The 27781-nt window shown below is 38.9% G+C and overlaps 1 protein-coding gene across 3 annotated transcripts in view; it reads left to right on the top strand.

The window, feature by feature from the left end:
• The window catches only part of vti1a (vesicle transport through interaction with t-SNAREs 1A), a 112614-nt gene that overhangs the window by 21836 nt on the left and 62997 nt on the right, over positions 1-27781 (top strand). For 2 of the 3 annotated variants that reach the window (XM_085284730.1, XM_085284732.1), the window contains exons 4-6: positions 2049-2126; positions 7091-7111; positions 13200-13284. In XM_085284730.1, the coding sequence (XP_085140856.1) occupies positions 2049-2126; positions 7091-7111; positions 13200-13284 (184 nt within the window). The remainder of the gene's footprint in view (positions 1-2048; positions 2127-7090; positions 7112-13199; positions 13285-27781) is intronic. The other variant, XM_085284731.1, reaches the window with a different exon arrangement.

Here is a 27781-nt window from a genome sequence, read left to right as displayed (position 1 = left end):
ATATTGTCTTTATTGTCTTTCTGATTTTAACAAATCTGGAATTCCTTTTTCTTGTGCTTACACTTGCACTAACTGCAGCACAGTGACCATTCAGTTACCCTGGTGTAGAAGGTTTACAATGCTTTACAATGCTGGAATGGATGGGTTTTCTTTTTTCTTTTTTTTTAAAGGTGACAAAATATGGTTTAAATTATGTTTCAAATACATAAACATATGCATTAGGCATTTAAATAAAGGATGACAAGCTTCAGATGACAGAAAATAAATCAGAAACGATCTCATTAATTATGCTTATGCTCTCATGACCATTTAAATAGCGCATGTTTCGCCAGTTTATCTTGAACTGGCTGTTCCAGTTCATTCAGCATTAGAGCAATTAAGGTAAAAGTTAAATAATACTCAAAAACCAACTTTAACAGCATCTTTTGACAGAGTGCTCCTTTATACCGGTGTGTGTCTGTGTTATTTCAGACTGTGCTGCCAGTCTTTTTCTTCAGTAGGCGTTTAGTGGTTAGGTTAGGTCCCCGTGGTTGGCTATTGTTTGGGTGCGCTCTTTATGGGTTTTGTGGTCTGGATTGTCTATCTAGTCAGTAATTACTCCAGAGAACTGTGGCCCTCACCATCACGATAATAACAAATCACATCAGCGAGGAGTTTCCACTCAGTGCTCCAGATTATGAGGAGAGACAAATAAATAAAATCAACCGGCTCAGTTTTGATTGGTTCCAAAGCTATTTCAATCAAGCAGCTTGATGTCATCACTCCTGACGTTCGAATTGGCATTTTCAAGTTTGGTTTGTGCTTTTTGTCATGGTAGGCACCATTAAAGTGCTTAGTGCTATAGCTTCTTTAAACTTTTACTGTTAAGAAAGAGAGGAGGAAAGGATAGTGCCTTTGAGGGGGGAAAAAATGTCCCCACCAGGTAATTGGTGTTCCTTTGCTTATTCCCCGACTTTTGTTTTATTTACTTAGTCAATTACAATATAAATATAGAAAAATTGAAAGAATTTGTGCTGAGGAAAAGTGATATTTTCATTCCTCTGCTGGTGTTTGTCTTTGATTTTGCCCACCTCCTGCAGCCCACCTAGAAACCCTGTCAAGGCGGTGACAGAAAGCGAAGGAGGCTTAGTAAACACTTTCTGTGTCTGCTGCTGGTGTGTATTTAGTTTAGAGGGCATGCCAAGAGGCTGTTTTTCCATGGGTCGGGTGTCTGTAAACAAGCAGTACAACGGCAGCCCACTCTTCCACAATCGGAGGTGGCACACTCTGAAGTGTGTATGAAATGTGTGTGTCTGAGTGTGTCTTTTTGGGTGTTTTTTTTCTTGGGTGGGGGGGACATGGATTCCCTCTTATTCTAGCCTATCTGGAGACAGAGAAAGAGAGAGCGTGAGAGAGAGTTTGTGTGTGTGCGTGTGTGTGAGGGAGAGAGGCAACCCCAAATCCGATGGGCCGCCAATGGGTGATGAATTATTCCCTGTCTGAGTCACAGCATTGGTGTTATCACAGAGCCTGCCACTGCACTGGGATGACAGCAGTGACAGCCCCTAGAAAAGATTTAGCGCTGACAAGTGATACTTCCTCATAATACATCTCCCTGGCCCTCTACCCTGTCCCTGGTTCCTCAGCCTCTCCCTGCACACAGGATGGGCTTTTTTTTATCCTTCAACTTGTATTTGTTTAAGTGGGCAAGGTGTATATGTGTGTGTGGTTGGGGCTCTTTGCCACCACCGCTGTGGCATAAGTGCATGAGGTAAAGTCGATCACCTTGGAAGGAGGCATAGGCACAAACCCCGAACACTGCTTTGTTGCTGGTACATGTGCTGTAAGGGCAAACACACACATATACACACCCTCCATGTTTGATTCGGTTTGTCACCGAGTTCCATTAGGGGGCTCTCGTGTTTAAGGAATGCCTGTTGTGTTTTTGCATCAACAACAGTACTAAGCCATATTTCCCCACTTGTTTTCTCTTTTTGCTCTCCTCTTTTTCTTCCTTCTTCTTTTTGTCCTTCTTCTTCTTCTTCCTCCTCCTCTTCCTCCTCCTGCAGAAAAGGTCACGCATTGCCTACAGTGATGAGGTGCGCAACGAGCTCCTGGGGGATGATGCCAGTTCTTCGGAGAGCCAGGTAAGGTGTTAATCAGGGGCCCAAATGAGACCAGTGTGGGTGGCTGACTGGCCCCCAGGGTGGGGAGGTGGGCCCCATCGTAGCAGCCATCGAGAGCTGAAACCACACCATTGTCACTAAGCCATGCGGAAGTAACACTGTTTAATGCAAAGCTGGGCTAGCAGTGAGCGGGCTCGGGGCATGGGACCGGTGTCTGGACACAGCCAGATTGTGACCAACGCACACAAACACAAGCAGTGCACCTAAACACAAATACACACTTAAACACAGATTTCAATCCAAAACCCCAGCCTCCCTGCTCCAACCGTCCCACAGCTGTTCTCCAGCCGGGTACGGACTTAGGATCATAATAGATCCTCATGATCAAGACACACACAAAGACATACACACCCACACAAAAATGAACACACAGCCGCTAAATCTTACTCTCTTGTCTTTTTGTGAACTCCAGTGGTGAACAATGCGTTCCCTTACTGATGACTGAAAGAAATTGAAAAAGTACTCAATAAAAGTTATTTAGTCACTAAATAATTTGATCTAGTATATCATGTCAAGCTTCAAACAGAAATCTTTTTTTTTTTTAATGGCCCTTTTAATTGTTTTATCTGTTAGCTATCAGTGTATTCACAATTGTTTGGGTTTGTTTTTTTGTTTTTTTTATGTGCTATCAGTCCAGCCTGTTGAATCTGGGGATGTAAACAACATGAGCACATAAGCAATTTTCCTTTAACGTCAGCAATATTTACAAAAGATTTTTTTACACCAGTTTTGAGGGGGGTTTGTATTAAGAAGACATTGCAGTTTTAATTTGCTAAAAATATACCACACTCTTTAAACTTAATTTTAAATAAATTGTTTCCAGTCAAACAGTAATACATCAGCAGCACTGCTCACAGCTGTACTCAGCCACTCTCAACTATGACAAAATGTCTTTTGACTAATTATATATTGCCTTTAGAGTCAGCTGTCTTCTTGCAGAGGTTACTGTGTCTTAACGCGTACACACACACACACACACACACACACACACACACACACACACACACACACACACACACACACACACGCAAATAAATGCTTTCCACATACTAAAAAGAAGAAAGATGAATACATATGTGCACATTTAGTTTCACAGCGCTATGCGAGTATATTTAGATGATTCACACCCAGGCAAAGCTAAATAAAGTTGTCTGGTTTTTTTTTCCTCGTTTTTTTGAACATTTCCCTATTACCATTTCAATGATGACCCATGAACCACGCATCTTAGAAACATATGTATCACGAGCCTAGATGTGTAATTGATATGCATATTCTTGGCAAATTAGCGAGACACAAAAGTGGCTCCGACATTTTATGCAGAAGTTAGAAGGAGATTTGCTGTCAGAAATGCCACATTTGAGACTCTGATGGGTCCTATCAAAATCTTGTCAAGGAAAAGCTGAAAATCCAGATCCCATTTCATTTCAAATCTTATTTCCCCTTCATTAAAAATGTATCTGAAATATTTAAAACGAATATTTGTAAATCTGAAATGTATAAATCTGAGAGGAAAATAATAAAGAAAAGGTTTAGGATTAATATTGTGGCATAGTACTATAAATTTACATTATAGGATTTTGAAAGCTGATGTTGGAATTTAATTAATAAAAATATAAAAATATTCTTGCTTTTATATTATTTAATATAATTGTATTTCCAAGTTAAGATAAAATATGTGGCTTTAATCCATGCATGTACAAATAACAGTAGCAAAGCGTGACATTTAAATACATGAACAAATCCAGCCATTATTTTTTGATCCTATTTAATAATAACATAATCATATATATATTAAAAATCACAAATCCACATATATAAAATAAAATTTAGATTATTTATTAATTTTAAATTAAGAGGAAGACATTTTTAACTTGGGGAATTTAGGTCAAACATGATGCCCTTAAAAAATGAGCCAAAATATGTGATTTATTACTCTTCTTTCATTGTATATTCACAAAATGTATTTGTTGAATAGACTTCTGGGACTTAGAATGTTAAATTTTTTATTTAAAAAACTCTTTAATGAATGGTGATAATGTCTGTTCAACTTTAAAAATTCAAAACTAATCTAAAACTGTCACATACACACACCTACAAACGCGCGCACACGCACACACCCATACAAAGCCGAAGAAAGAGTTCATCTCGGGGGCAAAAGCAAAGTAAATAGATGATGTACATTTATCCTTTTTCTTCCAGGTGCCGTATTTGCCTCATTTTCATTTAAAAACTTGTGGAGATAATACTTGTCTTGGTCTTGCTGTGAGTGGAGTACTCGCAACTTCAGGGTTTTTTTTTATCTAACGAGACGGCGGTGATAGGAGAGGGGAAAAGATGGTGGGGGCCGGGGCAAGTCGGTCAATTTAATTCCTGACGATCTGAAAGAGGTCAGGATCATTTCATATAGCCCTGGCTGAGCAGATCATTACCAGTCACAAATCTGTTGGTTACATGGCAAGGATTTATAGCTAAGTAAATAGGGAACCGTCATAAGTTCTGAAAATGGCGTGTTGGCCCTGCGATAATGGCTAAAGGACGATTTAATAGAGTTCGGCATTTATTCGTTATCTGTATGCGGACAGAGACTGAATTGGCACTATCACTCATTTTTTTAATAATGTGGTAGGCTACCATTGCACATTTTTTTTCCCTTTCTGTTTCCTCTGCATGCAACACACGCGCGCGCGCACACACACACACACACACACACACACACACACACACACACACTGTCAGCACACACAGACGCCACACACAAAGCAACAAATGCGCACACATTTTTCACACACGAACACTATACGGAATAGTTTCGATTTCAGTCACAGCAGAAGGCTTGGCCACAAGAGATTGTGCTGGTTTGAGCCGGCATGGACCAGATTTTACAGCCTACAAAGGAAGCAGATTACCACTTGTATCGAATTCCGTATTGGATAAAAAAAAAAAAATCTTTTGTTTGAAAAAAAAAATTGCTGATTATCATAACAGAAAAATTGCAGCAGTGCAATTTTGAATACTGGCTGGCATCACAAAAACACAAGGAGCTACGCTCATGCAGGAGTAATTATACCATTTACAATATTCTGTATTTACTGCTGTATATCTCTCGAGCAACACGAGCATCACTGGCCAGAATAAAGAATGGATGCCAAAGAAAAAATAAAGCTAAACAGGAAGAAACGAGAAAAACAGCTCACCATGCCCATCATATAGTTTTAACAAATCCTCCACAAGGACTTGCAATCAGTCAGGCAGCACAAATGAGCTAGAACAAGTTTTGTTTGGTATCCATTGACTGATGGCAGAGCTGTGGTGAGGGATCGCAGGATCTGATGGGGTTTTTTTCAAGCCCCAAATAACCACATTCACAGTGTCGTTTTAAACTTTGGCCTCTTCAATAATGCATTCTTAGCGGGAGTTGTTGCTTAAGTTAGAAAAGAGTGCGCCTTGTTACTGCCGACATTTTCAAGGGTAAGAGCTCTTTATAAAAACATGGAGGTATACTTGTTTACCTCCCACATTACAGATATTGACAATATATTTTTTTTATTTGCACTACTCACTGAAATGTCACAGACATATACTTATGATAAGCAAAAATGATGCAAGAACTATTTTTGACATGCAAGATTATAATGTGTGAGTTTCTTTATTTTTCAGTCAGTTTTTGTCGAGCACAGACTCATCCTGAATTCATTATTTATGACAAATTTCTTTGATTGTGTTTACTAGTTTTGTTATAAATACAGGAGAGGGAAATTTAGGGAGTGCAGTATTGTTTGTTGTTGTTGTTTTGAATTTTGGTATAAGATAAATGTTAAGTCATAGTTTTAATTTAAATAGATTTTCCTCCTATATTGTTCACAATGATCCCAAATAAATAGTTTGAGTAATTGTGGCCCTAAGTCTCCTTTTTCAGCTACTACCTTTGTAATAGTGACCAATTAAATATTAGATTAAATTAATTAAAATCACTTTAAAAGGCTAACACATCAAAAATGCGTCCTTCCTCTTTCTCTTCCAAATGTGCTGCATTCCTACGTGAAGCCTTCCTCCTCTGCAACCCTAACTTAAGGACAGGCCAGGGAACCAACCTTTTAATTGTGATTGGGCATAATTAATGGCAAATGGGATTACTGCCCTCCCTTACATGTCTGTTTCATTATCAGAGATGCAAGAATTTCCAGGACAGGGAATAGGAATAGCATTTCTTATTTACTTCACTTTAAATTTGTTATTCTCTTTCATGAAAAATGTATAGCTATGCTAAGATTCATTTTTCATGATCTATGGTTGTCCTCATAATAAGCAGTACTGTATGTATACACAATTGTAGCCTTACATGGCTTTCCATGCATACGCTGAACAATCTGCACCTTTAATGCGATTGATAACAGACATTAAATATTGACAGCTTACCAGCATTAATAAACAGCGATGCAAAATAATGTGCCTCAGCATTTTTATAACTCTGTTCCAAAAGGCACACAGTTTCCTTTTTTTTTGTTCGTTTTGCAGAGAATTGCACAGTGACAGATGAGAAAATTTCGCTCAACATTTAATCTTACTATAAATGTGCAAACCAGATTTTACTCATTCTTTCTTTTCTCTCGCTATATCAATTTCTGTAATGTGACTTCCTTGATAATCTCGGTTGATTCTGCGAGTCGAACGATCCATTCCCTGTGCTTGTTTAATGTGACAGCAGCAGGACTTGATCTTTGTTTGTTCAAAAAAAGTCAGCCCAAGCGGCGTGTTTAGCTCCGTTTAATGTGTTTGTCTTGTGATTTCCAAATGCTAAACATGCAAACAGATAAATCGTCAAGGTTAATTCTCTATCCAGCCATATGACTGTTTCTGCTTTTTTTTAATCTATCTTTCACTTTCTCCATCCTTCTTTTCTTCTCCTTTTTGCTCTCACGATGCAGTTGGTAAAGTTGCGTGAAGAGGTAAGTGCTTTTCTGATCTAAGAATTTAAGTTCTGCTTTCCGTATGAAACTACCTATTTTGCCTCCTTTCTTTGTTAGAAAATTAGAACCACTCATTTGGACACTTTCTGGATGTCTGATTGAACAGTTTAGAGGCCGAACCGCAGATAATGAATTTACTTAGGGCCAATCCCTCAAGTTTCCCCTCCTATAAATATCAGGAAGCGAAGATGAGATACTATTTCTGATGCAATTGTTTAAGGGCAAATATTAGGGAATTAAACTCAGAGTTCCTTCAGTTATTGGGACCAACAACTTTCAAGAACTTGATCAGCTTTTGAGTTTTGATCAGGAATGGCAGCTTGAAACGTTTTACTGTTCTTTAAATATCTCAATATGAGGCCAAAAAAGCTGCTTGTGCAGTAAAAAAACACTGAGGTTATTTTTTAGTGATTTATGTTATGTGTTTAAGAGTGCACATTGTAGGCTAGTATTTGTTTTGTGCTTTTGATTACAAATGAAAGGAAAGAGATGCTTAGTAAGATGTTGGGCCACCACATGCCGCACCTTGGCTTTGATTGCACAAGTCCCTGGAAATCTCCTGGAGGGAAGGAACGCCATTCTTCCAAAAGATACTCACTCATTCATTTGGTCTTTTGATGATGATGTTGGAGAGGACTAACTAACACATCAATCCAAAATCTGCCAGAGGTGTTAATCTGGGCTGAAGGAATTCTGAAGACTATAGCATATGATTCACATCCTTTTAAAACTCATCAAGCCATCCACTGACCCTTGTTTCCATAGACTGTATGTAAAAGCCTTAAAGTTAAAGTGATATTAAATTGGTTGGATTTAGTACACACATGCCCCCATCTCACTTCCTTCTCTCATACACAGGAAACTTTTATTGTAGTGACCAATTCGATTTTGTACCAGATGATAATCATGTTTAGTTCTTCTGCAAAGTTTGATATTGAAGTACAATGACTTGATTTTGAAGCTGGCCTCAAGTGGCCATTTGAGGAACTGTAGTTTGAAACTTTTAGTAGAAAGGTTGTGGATTATCAGCCTTTATAGCATATCAATGTACAAAACAGCTAAACTGTTGTTTTGACTTAGCAGAAAAGAAAAGTTAGCTACAAGGATACAACTTAAAGTTTAGATAACAGGATAATTCAAAGGTCTTTTGAATCTTGAATCGTATTCAGCTTAATACATTCAAACAAAATGGCAGAGGAATGGACAATAATGTGGAGGTTTTAATAGAAATATAGCGTCTCAGAAATGGAGGGAGTGTGCTTGAAGAATTTGATCAGTTCTTTATTCCACTCTCTCAGAAATCTTGCTATAGTGCTGACCCCCCCCATCTGCTGGAGAAAATTTGGAAACCAAAATGCAAACCACAACATTTTTTTTTTTTTTTTCTGGATTGTCAAGTTATTAAAGGGAGCTTTAGAGAGCTACATAGTGCCCTGCAAGATCATTTTAATTGTGAATTCTCCTAGAAACTAAGTTTGTCTGTATAGATCTGTTTTTATTTTCACAAATTTATATTTATGTTTATTCTTTCTTCCCTCCTTGCCTCCTTTGGTTCCTGCATATCCAAATATATTGTATATATAGGATTGTACGTTAATAATAGTAGCGATGATGATGATAAAAAATGAATAAAACATTAACTGCATGCAGAAACTAGCATCTTTGTTAACTTGTTGTTTAACTCATTAGCTTACCATTTGAAACTGTATGGTATTGATATATGTAATTATTATAATGATATTTTAAAGAGGTGACTTATCAATAAATACTATATTATTCATAACAATTGTTCAGCTTGGTTAGCAATAGTAGGTGTTAATATCACTGATGTTAGAATTATTTTAATCGTTTTGTTAATTGCGACGCAGATCCTGTAAATAAGTATAATTCTGAGTATAATTCTTATAGATTTGCTTTAGTTTTCTTTTTTATTTGATTCATTTGATATGTAAAGTTCTACTGGGGTGTCTCAAACATCTATCACTGTGCTTGAATCATGTTATTGTTGTGTATATCGTCTTATTTACTGGAGTATCGATACTTCAGGTTAAATTGAAATGTCTTATAACTGTTTAATTACATGTCTAGCCTTTAGAGTTTGTTTTTTCTTGGACTGCCCAGTAATGCTACTAATGGTAGGTTCAACATCAGCTTACCTTAATTTGAATGTAGTCATTGTCTCATTGTTGATAAAAAGATATTATACACATATTTAGCTTTATATTGTGCATGTATTCTTAAGTCTATATAAATTGTATTTAGCGCTCAAAGAGGCAGGTTCTTTAGTTATTGTAGGTTACATTATATTGTTGTCCTGCCCTGAACTCGTCTTTGTAGCTATAGTTACAGTATGTTTTTAAATGTGCCTTCGAGTGAGACTTTATTCAAGAGGGATTCTGAAGACACAGAGTAATTCAGTTCCTATCAAAGCATCTCCATTCACACCTATCCATAATTTAAAGTGCCAGCTTGGCCCAGATGCCATGTTATTGTGCTTTTTTTCCTTTTATTTAGCTTTACTTTTGTTTCCCCTTCTTCTACCGACTTTTTTCAGCATTTCCTCTTAGCCCGAGGGTCAGAAGACATCTTGAGTTACCTCACCTGTCTACCCTATTTGGAATGGTCCAGTCTGTGTAATCGGGCTTGAATCTTTGCCCTCGTCGCCATTGCAGTCTTTTACCCTTTTGCTCTTCCTGCATTTGAATCAAAGGCTGGCGCAGCTTATACACACTTAAGCCTTGCTTTTAAAAAACTGCACTTTTTTCTTCAGCTGAAAAACATGTTTAAATATTTAGCACCCATATTCACAGCTGTTTGACACTTGTAATTCCTCGTCTTACAAGTCCCAAACAAACGGCAGAGAAGATCACACAGTCAGTCTGAATCACAGCTGTCATCATTATTCACTTTGACTCTCCCCCACCCTTATTGAAATAATAAGGAAATCATCTGAACTTTGGAAAATGGTGATAGTAACCGCCTGTGTTTGATATTGAAAGAAGGCAGGAGAAGGAAAGAAGAGGGGAGAGATTTCTTTTGAGCTACAGCTGCATTGTTCTGGGGCTCCCTGTTAATAACTTACAACTGAAGAGTGTTTCTTGACGCAAAAATGCACAACAGAAAAACACCATTTTTGTGGTTCCTAAGAAGATCTTTGTTCAAAAATGTAGGTGTCAGATGAAAAGGCATACATACATAGGTAGGAGTGGTGGTGGTGGTGGCGGCGGGGCGCACTGGTGCACTCTCAGATGCACAATATTTATCATATATTATATTTTAATCTTTTGCTAGAAGGCTCCATGAGAGGATCAGGTATGATTTGTGCTCTGTGCATGTCTTTGCCTTGTTCTGAAGGTTTTTACAGTGGTTATATGAGAACCGCAAGGGTCAAGTCTTGAATTGGGACAGTGTAGCACACCAGCAGCAACTTTGCATTTCTCTCAGTAAAAATTGCTGACAAGGATTGCTTGCTTGCTGCAGAATAAAAACAAATGGTTGAAAACCTGAACAATTTCACTATTTTTGGTCCTGCAACATTGGAGCAATATTGCATGACTGTGAGAGATACTGCATTGTAATTTGTATCTCTTTATGTATAATCTCTTTATCTGTGTTGACTGACTGTGGCAATGCAGTGAACGATCTTTAGTTTAATTTGTACACGTTCCTTTTCATTATTTTCCCTGGTATCATCTTGTGTCCGTGGCTGGATTGTTCCATTATTAGGGCTATCATAGTCTGCCATTACTGGATTCTTAGTGGCTGAACTTTAACCCTTTCCTTCAGGTTCTGTCACTGTGAAACTCAGGATGCATTATTCTAATGATCACACACACACACACACACACACACACGTATACTACCACTGCCACCACTACCAACCCCCCCAGTGCCCCCCCCCCCTCCCCTCGCCTCCACCTCACACACCCAACCCTCCCCCCGGGCCTAAAAGAAGACAGAACGAGGGAGAGAAGAGACACAGAGAGAGAGAGAAATTCAGGAGGATAAAGCTTTGAAGTGGCTTTCCATCGCAGCAAGTCTGCCGGCCGTCTCCCCGAGACGTGTCACCTTTGCCGAGAGGGAATAGGAAAATCACGTTTCGAATGGTAATGATAACATACTAATCACTTGAGCTCTTTGAAGAACCCAGGGAGTGCGCTACTCTGTCAGTATCCCTGGCTGCCTCATGCTCCCAGGCACACACAGGCACTGCAGCCGTGGTCTAGGTGTATTAGCTTAAGCGTTCCATGTCAGTGCGTCCCCTGCATCGCAGCTGATCCATAGGGGCTCATTATAGCCCAAGCTTGGTATCCGTTTTCTCCCACATGTATACTGACACCATATCTGTTGGTGCCACTACCACTTCCACGCCACCTCCAAACCCCTTCTACCACAACCTTTACCAAAACCACACCACACCTTGCATCCAGCGCCGCTCGCCGTCTACTTATCAGTTTCCTACCGCAAGACCATTTTATCACTCAACCACCCAACCCGTTCTCCTATCGCGCCATCCCTCCCCTGCCCTCCCTTTAACTATTAAAAAGTATCTCTGCAATTTTAAATGACATCTGTCAGCGGCACAAAGAAAAAGGAAATGAGGGAAAGAAAAGAGTTCAGAGGGAGTTTTCTCCTCCCTGCTCTTTTCCCATCCCTCTTGTTGTCAAAGTTTGAAAAGTGTGTCGTTGACTTTTTTTTTTTCTTCCCCTCCACATTTTTCATTTCCTCTGAGTGATTAGCTGGTACACATTTTGACAGCCAAACCAAAACTAGAGATTTCACTTCTTTCCCTGTCCCCTTCACTCATGTGATGGGCGTGAAACCCTTGTCAGATGGGCGGCTGTCATTCATTGGGTTGTTTTCCTGTGTCAGATGTGTTAAATCTGATCAGTTTCTTAAGGTTGCGCATTAGAAAAGCCGTCACAACCAACAGCATTCAAGTAAACATTTAAGTCTTCCATGTTTATGCTGTTTGATTGCAGTGTGGGTTTAATGAAAGCTCGGTCTTATGTTGGTTTTGCACATGAAGTGTCTCAGTTCAGTGGATGATGAGGGGTTGTTTTTAGTATGTATGTAAGTGCATCTTTATATGTTATAGGTGGCTGGTCACTTTGGACTCAGCAGACATTTTGTATGTAAACAAATCCATAAGGTTAATAATTTTTAGAGCTTGGCAATTCAGTTTGTAAGGCCACTACAACAGGTTTTAAAAGGCAGCTCACAACAGTCACCAGTTACAGACTTTTTAACTAACTTTATCTAAGTTTAATTAACTGTTTCAGCCTTTCAGAGAAAGCTTTGAATAAGAGTCTAAAAAAACTGTAAATTTCGGCATTTTAAAACTACCACTATTTTAACTCCACCAAAGAAAGTGAGAGCCCGTAGTGGACGTCCAGTCAACGGATGAGCTCTTTTCTTGTCTTGCTTGTTATATAGGAGCTGTTTAGGAAGAGAAGAGGCCAAAATCATTGGTTTGCTTGGTATCCTAGGAACTGCTATCAGTAGTTTGTACTCGTATACACGTGATATTTACAGCCTTAGCTTAGACCTTGATACTCACAAACACCCTCTTTGGAAAATAAAAAATCACATTGCAGTCTTAATAATTTGTGAAACCCATCTTTTCTTGCTATGCTAGAGGTTGTGACTAGAGGTTCCTCCAGTTGGAAAACATTAGCTGGACCCGGTTTTGTTTTACCTGGACAGCTCTTTAAATAAATTTGTATTTCATCTTAAGGCAAGGAGCTAAAACAAATTAACTGTCCTGGGTTGTGAAACAATATGAGGAGGCAGCAAAGCTCCAAGTAGTGCCGCTTTTTATGTCCAAGATGAGGCAGCAGCCTTTTTTACATGCATTTGCTTGATATTCCATCAGGACACAACACATTGTCATCCATGAAGGTTATTGCCAATATGGTTGTATTATGTTGTCGCTGTGGATGTGGTCTGTCTGCTTAGGTGACAGGGTTGATGTGTTTCTTTGAAATGGGTCCCAGCCCTCTCAATCAATTTTTATTTTGTGTTTGTTTCTCCAGCTTGAGTTCTTTTTTTTTTCTATTTATTGCAGAGAGCACATCTGTTGGACAACACAGAGAAGCTGGAAAGGTCATCACGGAGACTGGAGGCCGGCTACCAGATAGCGGTAGAAACTGGTACGTATTCTGTTATGAATTGGAAAAGGAGTGGGGCGGTGTTGGGTGGGGGGGTTCAAGATAGTGCTGAGGATGAGTGAGCGACAGCAAATTGTCTTGCTCATATGCGAGGTGGGTGGATGTGTGTGTGTGTGTGTGTGTGCGTGTGTTTTTGGAGGGTGGAAGGAGGGGAGTCGGTGGGGAAAAAAAACCTCTTTCCTTGACGCCTGATGACATTTTCGGGAGCACATCAAAGGTGAGCCAGGGAGGGAGTGAGAGAAGTGTACAGGCGACAGATCGGGCGCTGCTTCTCCTTGCTCTGCTCCTGAAGAAAATTCAAGCATCACTATGGCTCAGTGTGTATGTGTTTGTGTGTGTGTGTGTTATGTATGCATGTGCATTTGGTGGGTGGTGCTGTGCTTTTTTTTTTTTTTTTTTTTTCCTCCACAAACAGATAGGGGGTCTATGAAAATAAACAATGTCAGCATTCCTCCTGAAGTTCTTAATTCAGGAGCGTACAAGAAAGAAAATAAAAACATCACTTTCTAAATAAATCCTCTTAAAAACACACAAACCTTTTTTTTCCCTCATTATCAAGGATGGTTTTAATCTTAAAATAGGAAAAAATCTCATTGGGATCTTAAATAGATTTAACCAGTTAGCATATTTCTTTCCCCCCCCCCCCCTCCCTGTCTTCCTTCCTGACAGTCACCACATTATTGAGGCGCAGTGTATTCCTCAGAGATATATCAAAGCTCATTCTTGAAGTATCAACCAGCTTTCTGTGGCTTCCGTTGTAGTTTTGAAAAAGTTTGTCAATTTACACTATAATCGCAGGGCGGCTGGTGTGCGCGACATCGACAGATTTAATAATTCAAGTCAAGGCAGGTTTGCACGAAGACCACTGGCTTTTGATGTTCCCTGTAACTTGCATTCACAAATTCCTAAATACAATCTGCATTCTCTGCCTAAAAATGTTGATTCAAATTTCCGAGATGATTCTGACGTTATTAGAGTTTCTCGATGGTGTCAAATTCTGCAACAGCCGGCGGATTTTTGTTCCGCCCTGCCGCAGCTTTCACAGTGACTCGTTTTGATGTTTTGCCTCACAGCTTGGTTGTTGGTGAAGAAGTGTATGGTGACTTAGCAGTGTTGAGCACCTCCTGTGTCCAGCGGTTTCTTCCGCTGTAGTCAGCCACATGCCCCTTGACCCTGTGTCACCAGTGGCTGTCTCATCCACTGTGCGTGCAGCTAGCTAAGAACAATGCCCGTTTATCCTGCCTCGGTCCCACACACGTGGCTCGGTCCACACCAGCTGTGGGGTATGTTTGTGGTTTGGTGGGGAAGCTTCGCCCCATGTCTTTAATCCATGACCTCTTCCTTTACTCTGCTGTCGATACCAGCCCTCCGCTCAGATGCACAACCTGAAATGGCGATGTCTCCAGGTCAGCTAGAGAATACATCTAAATAAGGAACGTAGATCCACTCGGCATACGCAGCTCTCTACCAGACTAATCTGCCAAGCTCTCAAATTTAATAAAAAGTGTTGGCATGAACATTAGGAAGCCAGATTTATCTACTCGGTTAATACAGTTTGACAGAGTTCACCATCTGATCCAAAGTTCTTTTATTTCTTTTTTCTTTTGGATTGTTCGCCCGTTTCAAATGATATATTTTCTCTTGTTGTCCTACTGTGATGCATTACAACGCTTCCCAGACATCTTCATATTATCTTGCACTATTTAGTCCATACTCCTGCCAGATTAGTGAGTCACACAGTACACTAAGGAAACTGGATTTGTGTTGAACTTGGTTACTTTTACAGCCCACCAAAGATTTCGTTTATTGTTGTTTGTTCTTTTTTTCACATCATCAAGTACAAAACAAAATAAATATCCAAGTCCTGCAAGTACTAGGCTTTATTCGTGAGCGTTATGAAATGCCATTGGCACTTGTTGTGGAATAAGCTTTGTGTTTTCAAATGCAGGTGCGGCATCCATGGATATTTAACAAGAATAATTAGAGCATTAAGTGTTTCTCCAATCAGACATTCTCTAGTCATACTGTAAATGCTACTCTTGCCACACATCTCAACTCTTCTTAGACATCTAAGCCCTAGTTTTTTACCAAGAGCAGTTTAGCATCGTTATTTTGCAGTAATTCAAAGTTGCATTCTCCATCCACAATGACACAGTAGCCCTTAAGAACTACAATTGACCAATGGGGGAAGTGGAACTAAAAGACATTATATTTCAAAGAGATAGATCCTGAACAAAGAAATGGCGTAGAAACTCTTTGCCCCCTTTTCTCTTCACCGCCGACAATATCTCTCTTAATGACCAGGAACAAAAAAAACAGGATGCTTCTAGGTCACATTTAAGGAGAAAAAAGAAGACTCTTAGTTCTAAGAAAAGATGAATCTTGACACAGTATCATTTTATCATAGATATTTTAGTTTTTTCTTCTTCTATTCTCAGTGTCTCTAGTGTATTTTGTGAAACAAAGGCTTGCCAAAAGCAGTGAGAGCCCTCAGAGGGATATAGAGGAGACTCTTTGGGCATGCAGAGCTATTTACCACACGCACCCTCAAGAAACAGGGTTCTCTGTTTGTCTCATAAATAAAGTATAGAACTTCATTAGTGAAGAGCACTGACTTGAAAGCCCAGGCATAGAGACATGCAGACATGGAGGCTAGCCCAGTTAAAGAGGGCAGTAAATAAAAAGGGAGGGCATGCAGTTAGCCAATTTAAAGACATTTGAGTCAGGGGCATTTGAAATGCCCAAACGTGGAGGCTTGTCAAATTTTGGAGATGTTGTTAAATCAAAGACATGCTGGATTTTAGTCCTTCCCGCCAAAGCTGAAGATATTTTGAATGATTCATGATGCTTGTTTAAGAATGAAAATAGCATGTTGTGCAACATATCCATGTTGCAATGATTTGTTGCCTTACCTTTCTATTCATTAAAGGTTAGAGACTGATTAGCAGTTTCTGAAAAGATATGACTCTATAAAACATATATATATGTATATTTAAAAATACATTCTGCTTTACATAGTAAAATTTTAACTCTTAATTTAAAAACTGAAATATTAATTAGTGTTATCTCAGCAATTAAAATTATTTGATGGCGCTTTATTGCACTTTTGTGAGGATGTAAATAGTTTAAGGTTGAAATGTAGCCTTGTCATAGCAGAATTCATTTTGTTAGCATGTTTGTGTGTTGCAAAGGACCGCTAAGGCGAGCGATCTAGCGTAATTCTAAAGGTAATTTTATAATAAATACAAGTTTACTGTAAAAACAAACCAGAGGCAGTATTTAAAGTGTCCAGTTCAGTAAATCATGCATTAAATATTAAGGAAACTTACTTTGAAAATTCATCCCCCCTTATGCTTTTCACAAATACTTTAGCAATGCCAACAAAATGAGCCGCTGAAACAAAGACGAGCACAGACAAAAGCATTGCTGCTCTGCATTTTAAAGGTGGCCAGCAAGAGGCTGAGACACTTCTTCTTAGGTGAGTGTTCTTGGTGTTAGGAGCCTGTAATCAATCCTGCAAATGAAAACAGCTCATTAGGGATTGATTTCAGCCCCGTTTAGATAAGCAGAGAGGGTTGGGGTACGGCCCCCAGGGGCCCCAGCCTAGCCCAAAGTTCACGCCATGCCAGGTAGAGAGCAGCACTGCAGGCTATCAACTTTATTAGGATGGAGATAAGCTGATTAGACCTTGTCAATCAAAGGTGCCAGTGACTCAATCATGATCCAGGGGATTTTTCTTTCTTTCTCTCCCTTTTTGTCTCGCTTCCCACTCTCACACTCTCCCTCTCTTTTTTGTGATAAATCATTGAAGCGACCAACAAAGTGGCAGCCATCGCTGGGCTAAGCTAAGCAGCCCTGCAGTTGTCACCAAGGCAGACGTGTGAGGACCCTGTGATGATGTGACGACTATATTAAAGAGTACATCAATTTGTTTTAGAGCAGTTTGATTTTCAACTGCAGTGGTATTAAAAGAGGGGTGGGGGGGGCAAAAGAGGGGAGGGTGAGCACGTCGGCGTCATCGAACAGGATTCCAGTGGCAGAGCAAGGGGTGCTGGGACAGCGAGAAATAAATAGATAAATGACGGAGTGACGAGAAATAAATAAATATGTTTTTGTAAACATTAAAAAAAAAATCTTCATGGCTCTCGTTTGAAGCAGAGTGTGGCTTTGAGTCTTGCTGAGAGTCCATGGGTGCTGGAGTGGCCCAGTAACACAACACACATTTGTCCCGACTCTCTATCTCTCCCTCTCCATCTTTGTCTCTTTCTCTGTGTCTCTCCCGCTCGCTTTATTTCTCCCTGTTCCCTGTAAAGATCAGACTCGATGATTCTTTTGGTGCTGGGCCACCAAAGCGTCGCCTCAAATCCATAAGCAAACACTTAACAAATGACTTAGCCGGTTACGTTTATGAACACCAACTTTTATATTAAACAGAGGCTGTTGTTCTCCCTCAATACATTTTATTCAATTCTTTAACATTCAAAACATGCTGTTAATGTAGAATATTTTATTACATTTTTACTGATTTACACAAATAAAAATCCTACAAATAAATAGGTAATTAATCAGTATTTAAGTGGAATTAGTATTTTTGGAAATTGACAATTATTCTACAATTTTAATACATTTAAAGAGATTAGTTTGAAAATTTGGTTTGTTTGTTTTGCAAATGCAACCCAATTTTATACTTGATTTTTTTTGTATTAGTAAGTACTTTAATGATTTTTATATATATATTTTTTAAAAAGCATAGTATATACACACATTAAATGCAATGTAAATCTTTTTCTTATTAGCATGTTGCTGAATCTTTTCTTACTTCTTATTTTAGTTTATTCTCTCTGTTCTGCAATGTAGTTTTAATATTTTAAGCATCTCTTTTTCATTTCTCTTTTTAAAAGGACACTTTGCTAAAGTGGATTTCCTTGAGGTATAGCATAGTAGATCACTTTTTTTGTAGGCCGATACAATCGGCATGTTGTATTGTGTTCAAAAAGAATATGACGTTATTTGATAATTGTTTGATTAATAAAGCCGAAAGCCAGGACTTAAATATTTCACAGCTTGAATTTTCAGCTAAAGAGAAAGGAGGTCTTTTTAAAGAAATGTGCTTTAAAGCGGAAAACGTTTTTCTATAGCTATTTAAAAAGAAAACAGTCATTAAAAAAACACTGCCAAAATTTTAACTTGAAACCATATTTCCTAAATATATATGCTTCAACGCATAACATCTTGCTCTCAGAAAATCTAGCCGTGGGTGAGCTGTTTATCGGTAAACCCCCGGTGGATGAAAGGCATAGCAATAATGATTTTTTCTCTCCTAATCGGACCTTGTCAGCAAGGCGTCTTATCGTGGAGAGGAAAATGACACCGATCCTATCGAAGAGCCTGGAGTCCGAATCGGCGGTGTGTGTCCCCCCCAATCATGGCCGGCCGTGGCCCAGTCATATCTAGCGCCGCCACAAACGGCGAGCGACGCTTTTTTATGTGGACTTCAAAAACGTCGCGAGTCATTAAAATTGCACCCACGTTTGGCAGCGGGGATCAGCCGCTCTGGAGCGAAAATGGGATGTGGGAAGAGGAGACTCACTAAATGTGTTAATTCCATCCTCACATGTTTACGGCTTAATTTTAATCTGTTTGAGGGAGGAGGAGGGGTGGAGGGACGATTGGAAATGGGGGGCGGGAGGGGCAATGAGAAAGCCTAGCACTGCAATAAATCGCCATTATCTTTGACACCCTAGGACTCAGCTGTTCCAGGGATTTAGGGGTCCACTGGCAACAGTGTATATATATCGTAGGGCATGAAAACACTGTTTACGCTTGAACTGCGGTAGCTAAGGTGCAATCACCAGTTTCAGGCTGCCCAGACAAAAGGCCTTACGTTCACAATGGCCAGCTAGCATACGGACCCTCAATGGAAGAGCTGAACCAACAGACTCAAGTATGTGTTTGTGTGCGCGCGCCTGTTTTCCTGAACGTGCGTGGGCAAGTCTCTGTTTCCCTGTGTATCGACAGGTGTTACTGCAAACATCCAAAAATTTGTTCGAGCTTTTGTGGGACTACAAAAATGGAAATAAGTGACATGTTTTTGCAAAGTTAAATGAACCTTCTCCAAAAATAGATCAAGAATTCTTGAACGAACAAAGATTGTTCCGTTAAGCTTACCGTCCACCAGCTACTACAGCTGCTCCTCGCCTCCTTGTGTTCCTCCATTAGGTCTCCACAGAGTGTGAGCTAGCATTAATAAAATTATGAGAAAATCTAATAATTAGACCTTTAGTCAGTTATTAGCTTCAACAAGGCTCTCAACATAATGAGACTCTTGGAAGTAATGATCTGACTAGAGAGCTCATTGGAGCTTTCCTGCTAAGTGTAAAAAATAAATAAATAAAAAAAATAGAGCGACAGACAACATTTTTAAGAGAAATGTTGGTTTTAAGCATTTAAGCTAGGCCCTAAAACTTAATCACTAGCGTTATACACATTTAGCGACTTTATGATGAATATGAGATGAGATTGACCAAGCAACATTGACTGAAATCTTTTATTAACTAAAGATTAAACCACCACAGTGATTGCAACTGAACACAGGCAGCCCAACTGCTTGATTAGCATTCCTCAATAGCAAACCATGAGTCCCCAATGTCCCCAACTACGGCAAATAGCATTTTTTTGTGTGCGTTTTACTAGTCTATTTAATCAGAAAACACAATTTCATTAAAGAACAATGTCCTTGAGACGATGAAAATTAAGTCATTTTGGGACACTTTGTAAATTGGTCTAGATTCCTGATCAAACCCCATCCAAATCATTTATTGATATAATCTTATCCTTATCTCAAGATACAAAACACCCTCCAAATGCTAGATTGTGGTAAGACACTATATCTTAAAAGAGACCATCGTCCCAACCTTAAATCATTTTTTTTTCTATTTTTAGGTTATAATAACTAAAAAGATACCCCCTGCCTTCTCGCATGCAGAAGAAAAAAGTGTAGCATTGACCTCTGGCTGACACAGAGAAAACTGAGGGAGGGTGGTGGGGGTGAGATGGAGAAAAAGAAAGCAGAAAGAGCGACGGAGAGGAGAGAGCTAAGACAACAACTGTGAAGAGCCGCATAGGGTTAAAGAAAAACTGTTTCAGAAGGAAATGGGAGACAAAAGCGCGGACTCGGAGCCCCCATGGGTGCTTTAAAGAGCCGCTACATCTGAGGTGCTGAAATATTAAAAACAGAAAAGGAGAAAAAAAACCTGAAATAAAGTAAAGGAGTGGGAATGAGAGGGAATTGTGCTATTTTGTCAACTGAGGACCTTTTAACAGAAAAATTAATTGAGTGATGAGAATGACGCAGTGAATGACAAGATGATTGATGACATTTAAAACCCGAAAACGGGGTAAAAAAGAAAAGAGATTAGACATTTATCAGAGCGAGTGGATAGGTTGCTGTATAGAAGCAAGAAATAGAAATAATGGAAAGGAGATTACAAAGATCCATAAAATATTTGAATGTTTTTTACTTGTTTACCAGGTTTTTTGGTTTGTTTGTTTTTTTTTTTAAATCCTCTTGCTTCTCTTTGACCAGTAAACCTCCCTTACACATGTTCTCATTGACAGTGCACTAAAGTGACAACCATTCCTTTTATATATATATATATATTATTTAAAAAAGAAAGGCAAGAGGCATTATACTACAAAGCAGTGTTTCTTCACAGTGAGTCTTCTGTCAAGCTGGCAGACATAAATGGGCAATTTTTTGATGCAGATTCAGCAGTGTTTTAAGGGTGAAAATTAAGGGGAAGATGGTGCCATTACCATAACATTTCCCTTATGCTTTGCACATAGTTATACAATAAAATCTGACGAATTGAGCCATGCACCTGTGATGGGTCCCTTGCAATATTCTGTTTGGGTCTTAAAACAATCGCACAGCATTTAAGACATTACTTCTTAATAATTGATTAAACCTTTTAATCATTTGAATTCACATGACAACATACAAATGGTTAAAAATCCTATTAGCAACTTTAAAGCCTGACATGTATATGTGTAAGCCATGCATGACTGCCAGCCAGTAAAAACATTTTCAGAGCAGGAAGAATAATAAATAATGATACAAGATTGTAGTTTAGGTTTCAGACATGAAATTGAAAAAGTAAGCAGACGATAATGTAGAGTATAATAATGTAAGTATTTTGCTATCATTTATTTGCTGCATAATTGATATTATTTTTAGGCCTTTGTCTAAATTTTCTAATTAAAAAACACTTATACATTAAATTAATTAATACATATAAATAAGCCTTGCATAATTGTATTAAATGTAGAATACGTTTAATTTAAACATATTATGGTATCTTCTTCTACCTTATTCCATCACTTTTACCTTTACTACCCACTTTTTTTTTTTTTCTATAAATGTTTTTGTTTGTTTTTACAATGCTGCCAAATTTAATACAAATTTTGGGAAGACTTTTGTCAATTCATTTATATAAGTGTATTTATTTTTCCCCCTTGAAAACAGTCTCACACCACAGTTTGATATATAGACTTAAGAATAAATAAATTATTAATAGTCATATTAATTACTGCTGTCCTTTTCATATTACTTTCACACAGATACAGAATTGATAGATAAAAGTTTAACACTGTTACTCTCAGTGATGACACCAATAACAACAGTCATAATATTTTAATATAGCAAGTGTCCATATATTATTGGGTCATAAAATGACTGTTACTGTGTAATGTTTATTAGAATTTTAGAAGTTTTTTTTTTTTAAAGAACCTTTTCCATGTGAGGAAGTCTAAAGAAACATCCGGACAACACTGACTTCTTTTAGCTTTAAATGGTGTAGCTGGTGCTTTGTTGTTAGTCAGTGATGACTGCACTGTGTCACTTCTCATATAGTCACACAGATGTTTTTTTTTATGTAGCCCACATGAAGACCCTGTGGTGTCATGTCTAGAATAGATACAATGTGCAATAGAATAAGCAATACCCATGCTATTAGATTTAAATTACTTGGTCTTTCTTAAAAAAGTATGACTGATTTTGATCTTTGAGACAGTAAAGTGGTGGCTCTAGCCTTAAGGAAACATTTTGATCTTTTGTTAGAAAACCATATGGACCTAAATGCCGTCATTAGCTTGTTATTAATGTGCATCTACTATAAACATTCCTGGCGCCCCCCCCACACATCCAGTCCCCACCCTGCAAGGCACACAATTATACTGTACAAACAGAGTGGCGCATATTAGCCATCGCCGTCTGTCCTTGTTCCTTTTTCGCTCAATGGTTGCCACAAGAATCACACCTCCCCTCCTCTGTCAAAGGAGCTTCCTCCTTGGCTGTCCTGTGCCCATCAGACAGGGTGCCCGGCCGTTTAAGACACCCAGGGAACATGAAACGGAGCCGGGCTGAGATGTCAGCTGGTTGCCCCATCTGCCAGTCAGTGGGTTGGTAAAGCTTTTGTCCTGGGGGGTAACCTTAGGAGTGCAGTGTGTGCAGATAAAGTGTGTTTGTGTGTGCGTGCATGTGCATTTTGCTGAGGGACGTCAGACTCAGCATCACAGTTTTGAGCAAAGCGAGCCACATACAACATGGTGACCTTGTCCTTTTAATTTATATGCGAGATGACATTTCCACCAAAATTGACCAAATTTAAAAAAATAAAAAATCTGATCTCACATCAGGGAAAATTAGCTGCTGTGTTTACTGGTGAGGATTTTTTTTTTTTTTAAATGAAGGCATTTCAGGGGAATAAAATGTGCAGGTCTCACACAGTTGTCCAGGATCTTCAGCTGGATTGAAGTTAATTGGTCTCATTTCAGATCTGCTCACTTCTTATGGACCACAGTTGGTGGAGGAGTCGACAGAACTTTAAATTGCCTGAAACTTGTCTCTATTCTTTTCCTGTTCCCCTGCTAAATAACCTAACCTTGACAGTACAAACAGTTTGACTCTCATATAAATGAACCAAGGTACTGAGTGAACGCTGGCCGGCAGGTTGAATCGAAGCACATTTCCACTCATGCATTCTATCATTTGGTAGATAGGCCGCGCCCTTGAGCTGCTTTAGGAGGCAGGCACTGCTTGTTTTCACTCTAAGAAGGTGCTGAAAGGGGGCCTCTGTGTATGCACGAATGCACGCACATAATCCTTTGGACGGTTCTACGTGAGCCCAAGAGTTCCTAAAAAGAAAATGTATGCAGACAGCATGAACTTATTTATTTACCACTGGCTTATGCTTTTGTAGTTTCGCCTGTCAAGGATATCAGCACAAGTTAATATGTGCGCTTTTGTGTGTGCGTGTGAGTCTGCGCGTGTGTGTGTCTTTGCACCTCAGTTGTTTCACTCTCAGATAAAATCTGATTTATAACAACAAAGCCACCCTGTAATAATTTTTAGTCAACTTTGACTGTTGACTGCCACGTAGAAAGCTTCGCTTAAGTGGTCTACATATTCCCCATGTTCACATCAGTCAGTCTCACCACATGATGTATGTAGTGGTAGTCCTGAAGGGCTTATGCATGCACAGCTCTGCACTGGCAAGTCCTCCCTGAGCACATCTATGATCTTGGGTTGTTCAATCATCAATCAAGGCCAACTGCAGCGTACTGTACTGTCGCCCATCTTTTAAAGCGCAGTTGTGAAGGACTGGCTAAGATGGCCTAAGGGACACCTTCCTTGGTCAGGCCCATCTTAGGTTTGATGTGATTATGTGCGTGGTTATGACTACACAGAACAGACTTGACACATCGATGTAGACTTTTTAAAAATGTTTGGTGAATACTATCTGACAGGAGGGAAGTGCTTACTGGTATTTTTGTATTTGAATTCTTGGCTGTACTTTCTCCAGACATTTTTTTATTAATTTTCTTGTCATTTTGTTGCTATGATTCCCCATTAGTTTTCAGCTATTATAGAAAATAGACCAAGGTTCATCTCAAAACGGAGAAACTTAAGTTTTTATCAATCGTATTTTTTTTATTTTAGTTTTACATTTCTTTTGTAGGTTTTTGTGGTCACATCTTTCATGCTTTAGGCCATTTTTTAAAAATAACTCTTAGCTCATTATTAAGGCAAATGTCTTGTGAGATAAATAAACATGCATCGAGCAACTATAAAATTCACTAAATCAAGAAAACCTGGAAAAAAATTTTGCCTAAATTTTAGACGGTATGGGCAGAGAGAGCAGACAAAGAAGGCAGTGCAGTGAAAACACTGCCAGAAAATCAAAAAGAAATATACAGTACATTCACTTTCTCCACAAAGCTACTCTGAATTCATTATATTATCCAGAATGGACATTCAGAACCATATGATATTGCAGTGATAGAGTTGCTTGCCAATTTTCCTGTGTGCTTGAAGTGAGGTATTGTGCTATTTTAATGAGCTGTTTAGACTAGTGGACGGTTGCATTTGGGTTTTAACAACCGGCTCAATGAGTAATTGTTATTGCCTCTTAAAGGCCAGATGTATGGAATTCATGCAAATATAGAGCAAAGGGAAAATAAGTGTGTGTGTGTGTGTGTGTGTGTGTGAGTGAGTGAGGGTGTCTTGGAATAATTGTTTTCCAGATGTCCTTCTTTCATGTAAACCACACACGTGCTCGTGCACACGCACACACTTAAAGGACTGAACAGATGATGGTGATGATGATTAAGCTCTTAAGCGTATGGAGATATTGTCTTTTAGTGTGTGTGTGTGTGTGTCTGAGACTTTTTTTTTGAACATTTCTGTTCCCTCAGTCTTCCGTGACAGGTTCACCCATCTCTCCTGGGGAGACTTTCACTCCCAATTTAGACGCAACCGTCATCAAGTGACAGCAATGGCTCCGGCACCCTACCTTTGCAATGTGACTACAGTTAACTTAACAAGTCTCGATATGTGAGCTCCATCTTTGATGTAATTGATTTGAGTAGTCTGAGCATCTTTCTTGCCAGGAAGTTGAGATTTTTGGTGGATCTGTCAAGATGATCTTTGGAGGAATGCAGGTCACTTCTCTTACAGTTTTAAAAAAGTTATTATCTTTTATCATGTTGCACGTTTTGTATGCCTCCTTTGCTGCTCTAGATGTCAGATATGTTGCATCCTATCTGTAAACTCATCAGGAAGAACACGTGTGGCCACACTGTACTCAGGTCTCTACTCCGTATTGCAGTCCATCTGTCCAGTCCTGCTTGTTTTACAGTGATCATAAATATCAACAGCAGAAAAGAAATCAAAGATCCCTCTGATATAAAGCTGTTTAGAAGGTGGTCATTTTACAAGCGAATTGTGTATTGTTTCAATATGTTTTAAAGTTTACATTGGACCTTTCGTGGGCCGTGCTGTAGTGTGAGTGTGGACACTTTTGTTGGGTTTTTTTCCCCCCGCTGATGAGATTCAAGTACAGTGTATCTATTGTTTGTTCTTGTCTTTGATGTTTCTCCTGCCTCTGCAACACCTTACGCTTGGATGTTGCATCTGTTTTATAAAAAAAGAAATGAATATCCACTTTTGCTTAAGTAAAACTAACTTAAAAGTGAAATGTACTAAACAAAAGAAGTACATTAAACTAGTTTATATATTATGAAATAATAATTTAAATAGTACACTTATGACATTTGATGAATAAAATTGAATTTGTTTCATATGCTTCATCTGAAATTCCCTGAAGACCTTTTAATCGTCTACCTGATGTTGTTACGCGGTCAGCCGTGCTCGCCTTTTAAAAGTGTTCAAATTTCAGTGAACGCAGAGTACACAAGTGTCTTAAACTGTGTGCATTTCATCACATTGGTGTGATTGTGTGTCTGTGTCTGTATATTTGTGTGGGTTGAAGTTGTGTTGAGTGACAAGGGCATGCGTCTTGAGCCACCTGGATTTATTTGGGCCAAACAAGAGGGGCCCGTGTCCGTCTGGGCCCCTCTTCTGTCCGCACGGGGGCCTCAGAGCCATGAACAGAAGGTACCTCCTCACATCTCACACCTGAGCTCCTCCCAGGCTGGGACCAACCTCTCTTTCTATCTCTCTCCCTCCATCCACACAGGCTTGTTTCTCTCTTTCTTTCACTACCCTCTGTGTCCTCTCCACTTCTCTCCCAGGCCATGGCCTGGCCTACTTTTACCTCTCCCACTCTGTACTCTTTGATCTCAACTGTGTTGGCACTTTCCATAGATCATGTGCATGTTTGAAAATGGCCCATTTGCTCAATCCTCAGTCTGTTTATGAATATACATTTCACAAACATTAACATGTAGTTAATAGTCTACAAAGAGAAGGATTCTCTCTCATGTATTAGCTGTGCTTATCGCAGTAAGTGATGCTAAGGTTTGCAGTAAAATCCCCTTTTCTGTTTGCTTGATGCACTCCTTTCTTTTCCAGACATTGAAAGTTTGTTTCCCATTTTTTCCTCCTTTTTTTTTTTGCTAATGTTTTTTTTTTCTCCTTTCATACAAATCTCTCAACTCGGTTCCTGGAAAAGAGGCTTTATTCAGGGAGGAAATGTGTTTGCTTGTCTGTTAGCATCGTTTTCATTTGTGCTTGAAGTGACAGGGTGTGAAGCTGGGTAGGCGTGTGCATCTCAGAAGTCAAAAGCACAAACACTAACAAGACATCAAGTCGGCTGCTTTATTTTTTTTAAGGTAAAATCAACTCAAACTCAATAGGAATTGCGTTCCTCTGGTCAGTCTGGCATTAAATCGGGGATTTTTCTCCACACTGTGAATGCATTTCACAGAATCTTGGGAACAAGCTGCTACTGATTGCATAATACTAACATTTAACTCTGGGTAGAAATATAGTTTTGAGCTATGAAAAGTTTTAGGGTTGAGTCATCAGATTTATATATATATATTTTTTTAGTTTGCTTACTGTAATTTAATTCAGTATATTACCTTATGACAAGAAAACCATTGTATGGCATTGATAGATACACATTATGAGGCTATACTGAGTCACAACCCAAAATGTTTAATTTTCTGTTATAGCTGTGTTGACAAACATCCAAAAATTCATATCATAAGCCATTACTTACTTAAATATGGGCATCTTCATCACTCATTGTGAAGAAATGACACACCCTTAATAAACTTAACTCAGCTGTCATCTCACCACTTTGTACAAAAAGTCTTAAATTCATGTCATGTGCATGAAGTAAACAGAACTAAATGTGCTTGTAATTGATCATAACTCTTATAAATTTTAGATTATTTGTAATAGCAGAACTGTTACGATATTGGATTAATGTAGCATATAGCAACAAAAGGAGTAGTAGCTCTGAGATGGGCTACCTGCTCAATATTTGTTGGAATACCCCTCGCCCCTGTGACACTTTAGAACTTTAGAACAGGGTTGTCAAACTTAAGGCCCAGGGGCCAGTATCGACCCAACAAAGACTCCAATGTGGCCCACTGGACAGCTATAGAAAATGTGACTGAATGCATAGATTTTAAACTGTATTTCCATAAGATTTATAGATTTTTTTTTTTC

This window comes from Mchenga conophoros, linkage group LG8 (assembly GCF_057382185.1).
Source record: "Mchenga conophoros isolate Kocher_MC1m ecotype Shallow Benthic linkage group LG8, M_conophoros_male_GT1.1, whole genome shotgun sequence".
In the NCBI taxonomy this organism is placed as follows: domain Eukaryota; kingdom Metazoa; phylum Chordata; class Actinopteri; order Cichliformes; family Cichlidae; genus Mchenga; species Mchenga conophoros.
This window is presented reverse-complemented; position numbering and strand designations above follow the sequence as displayed.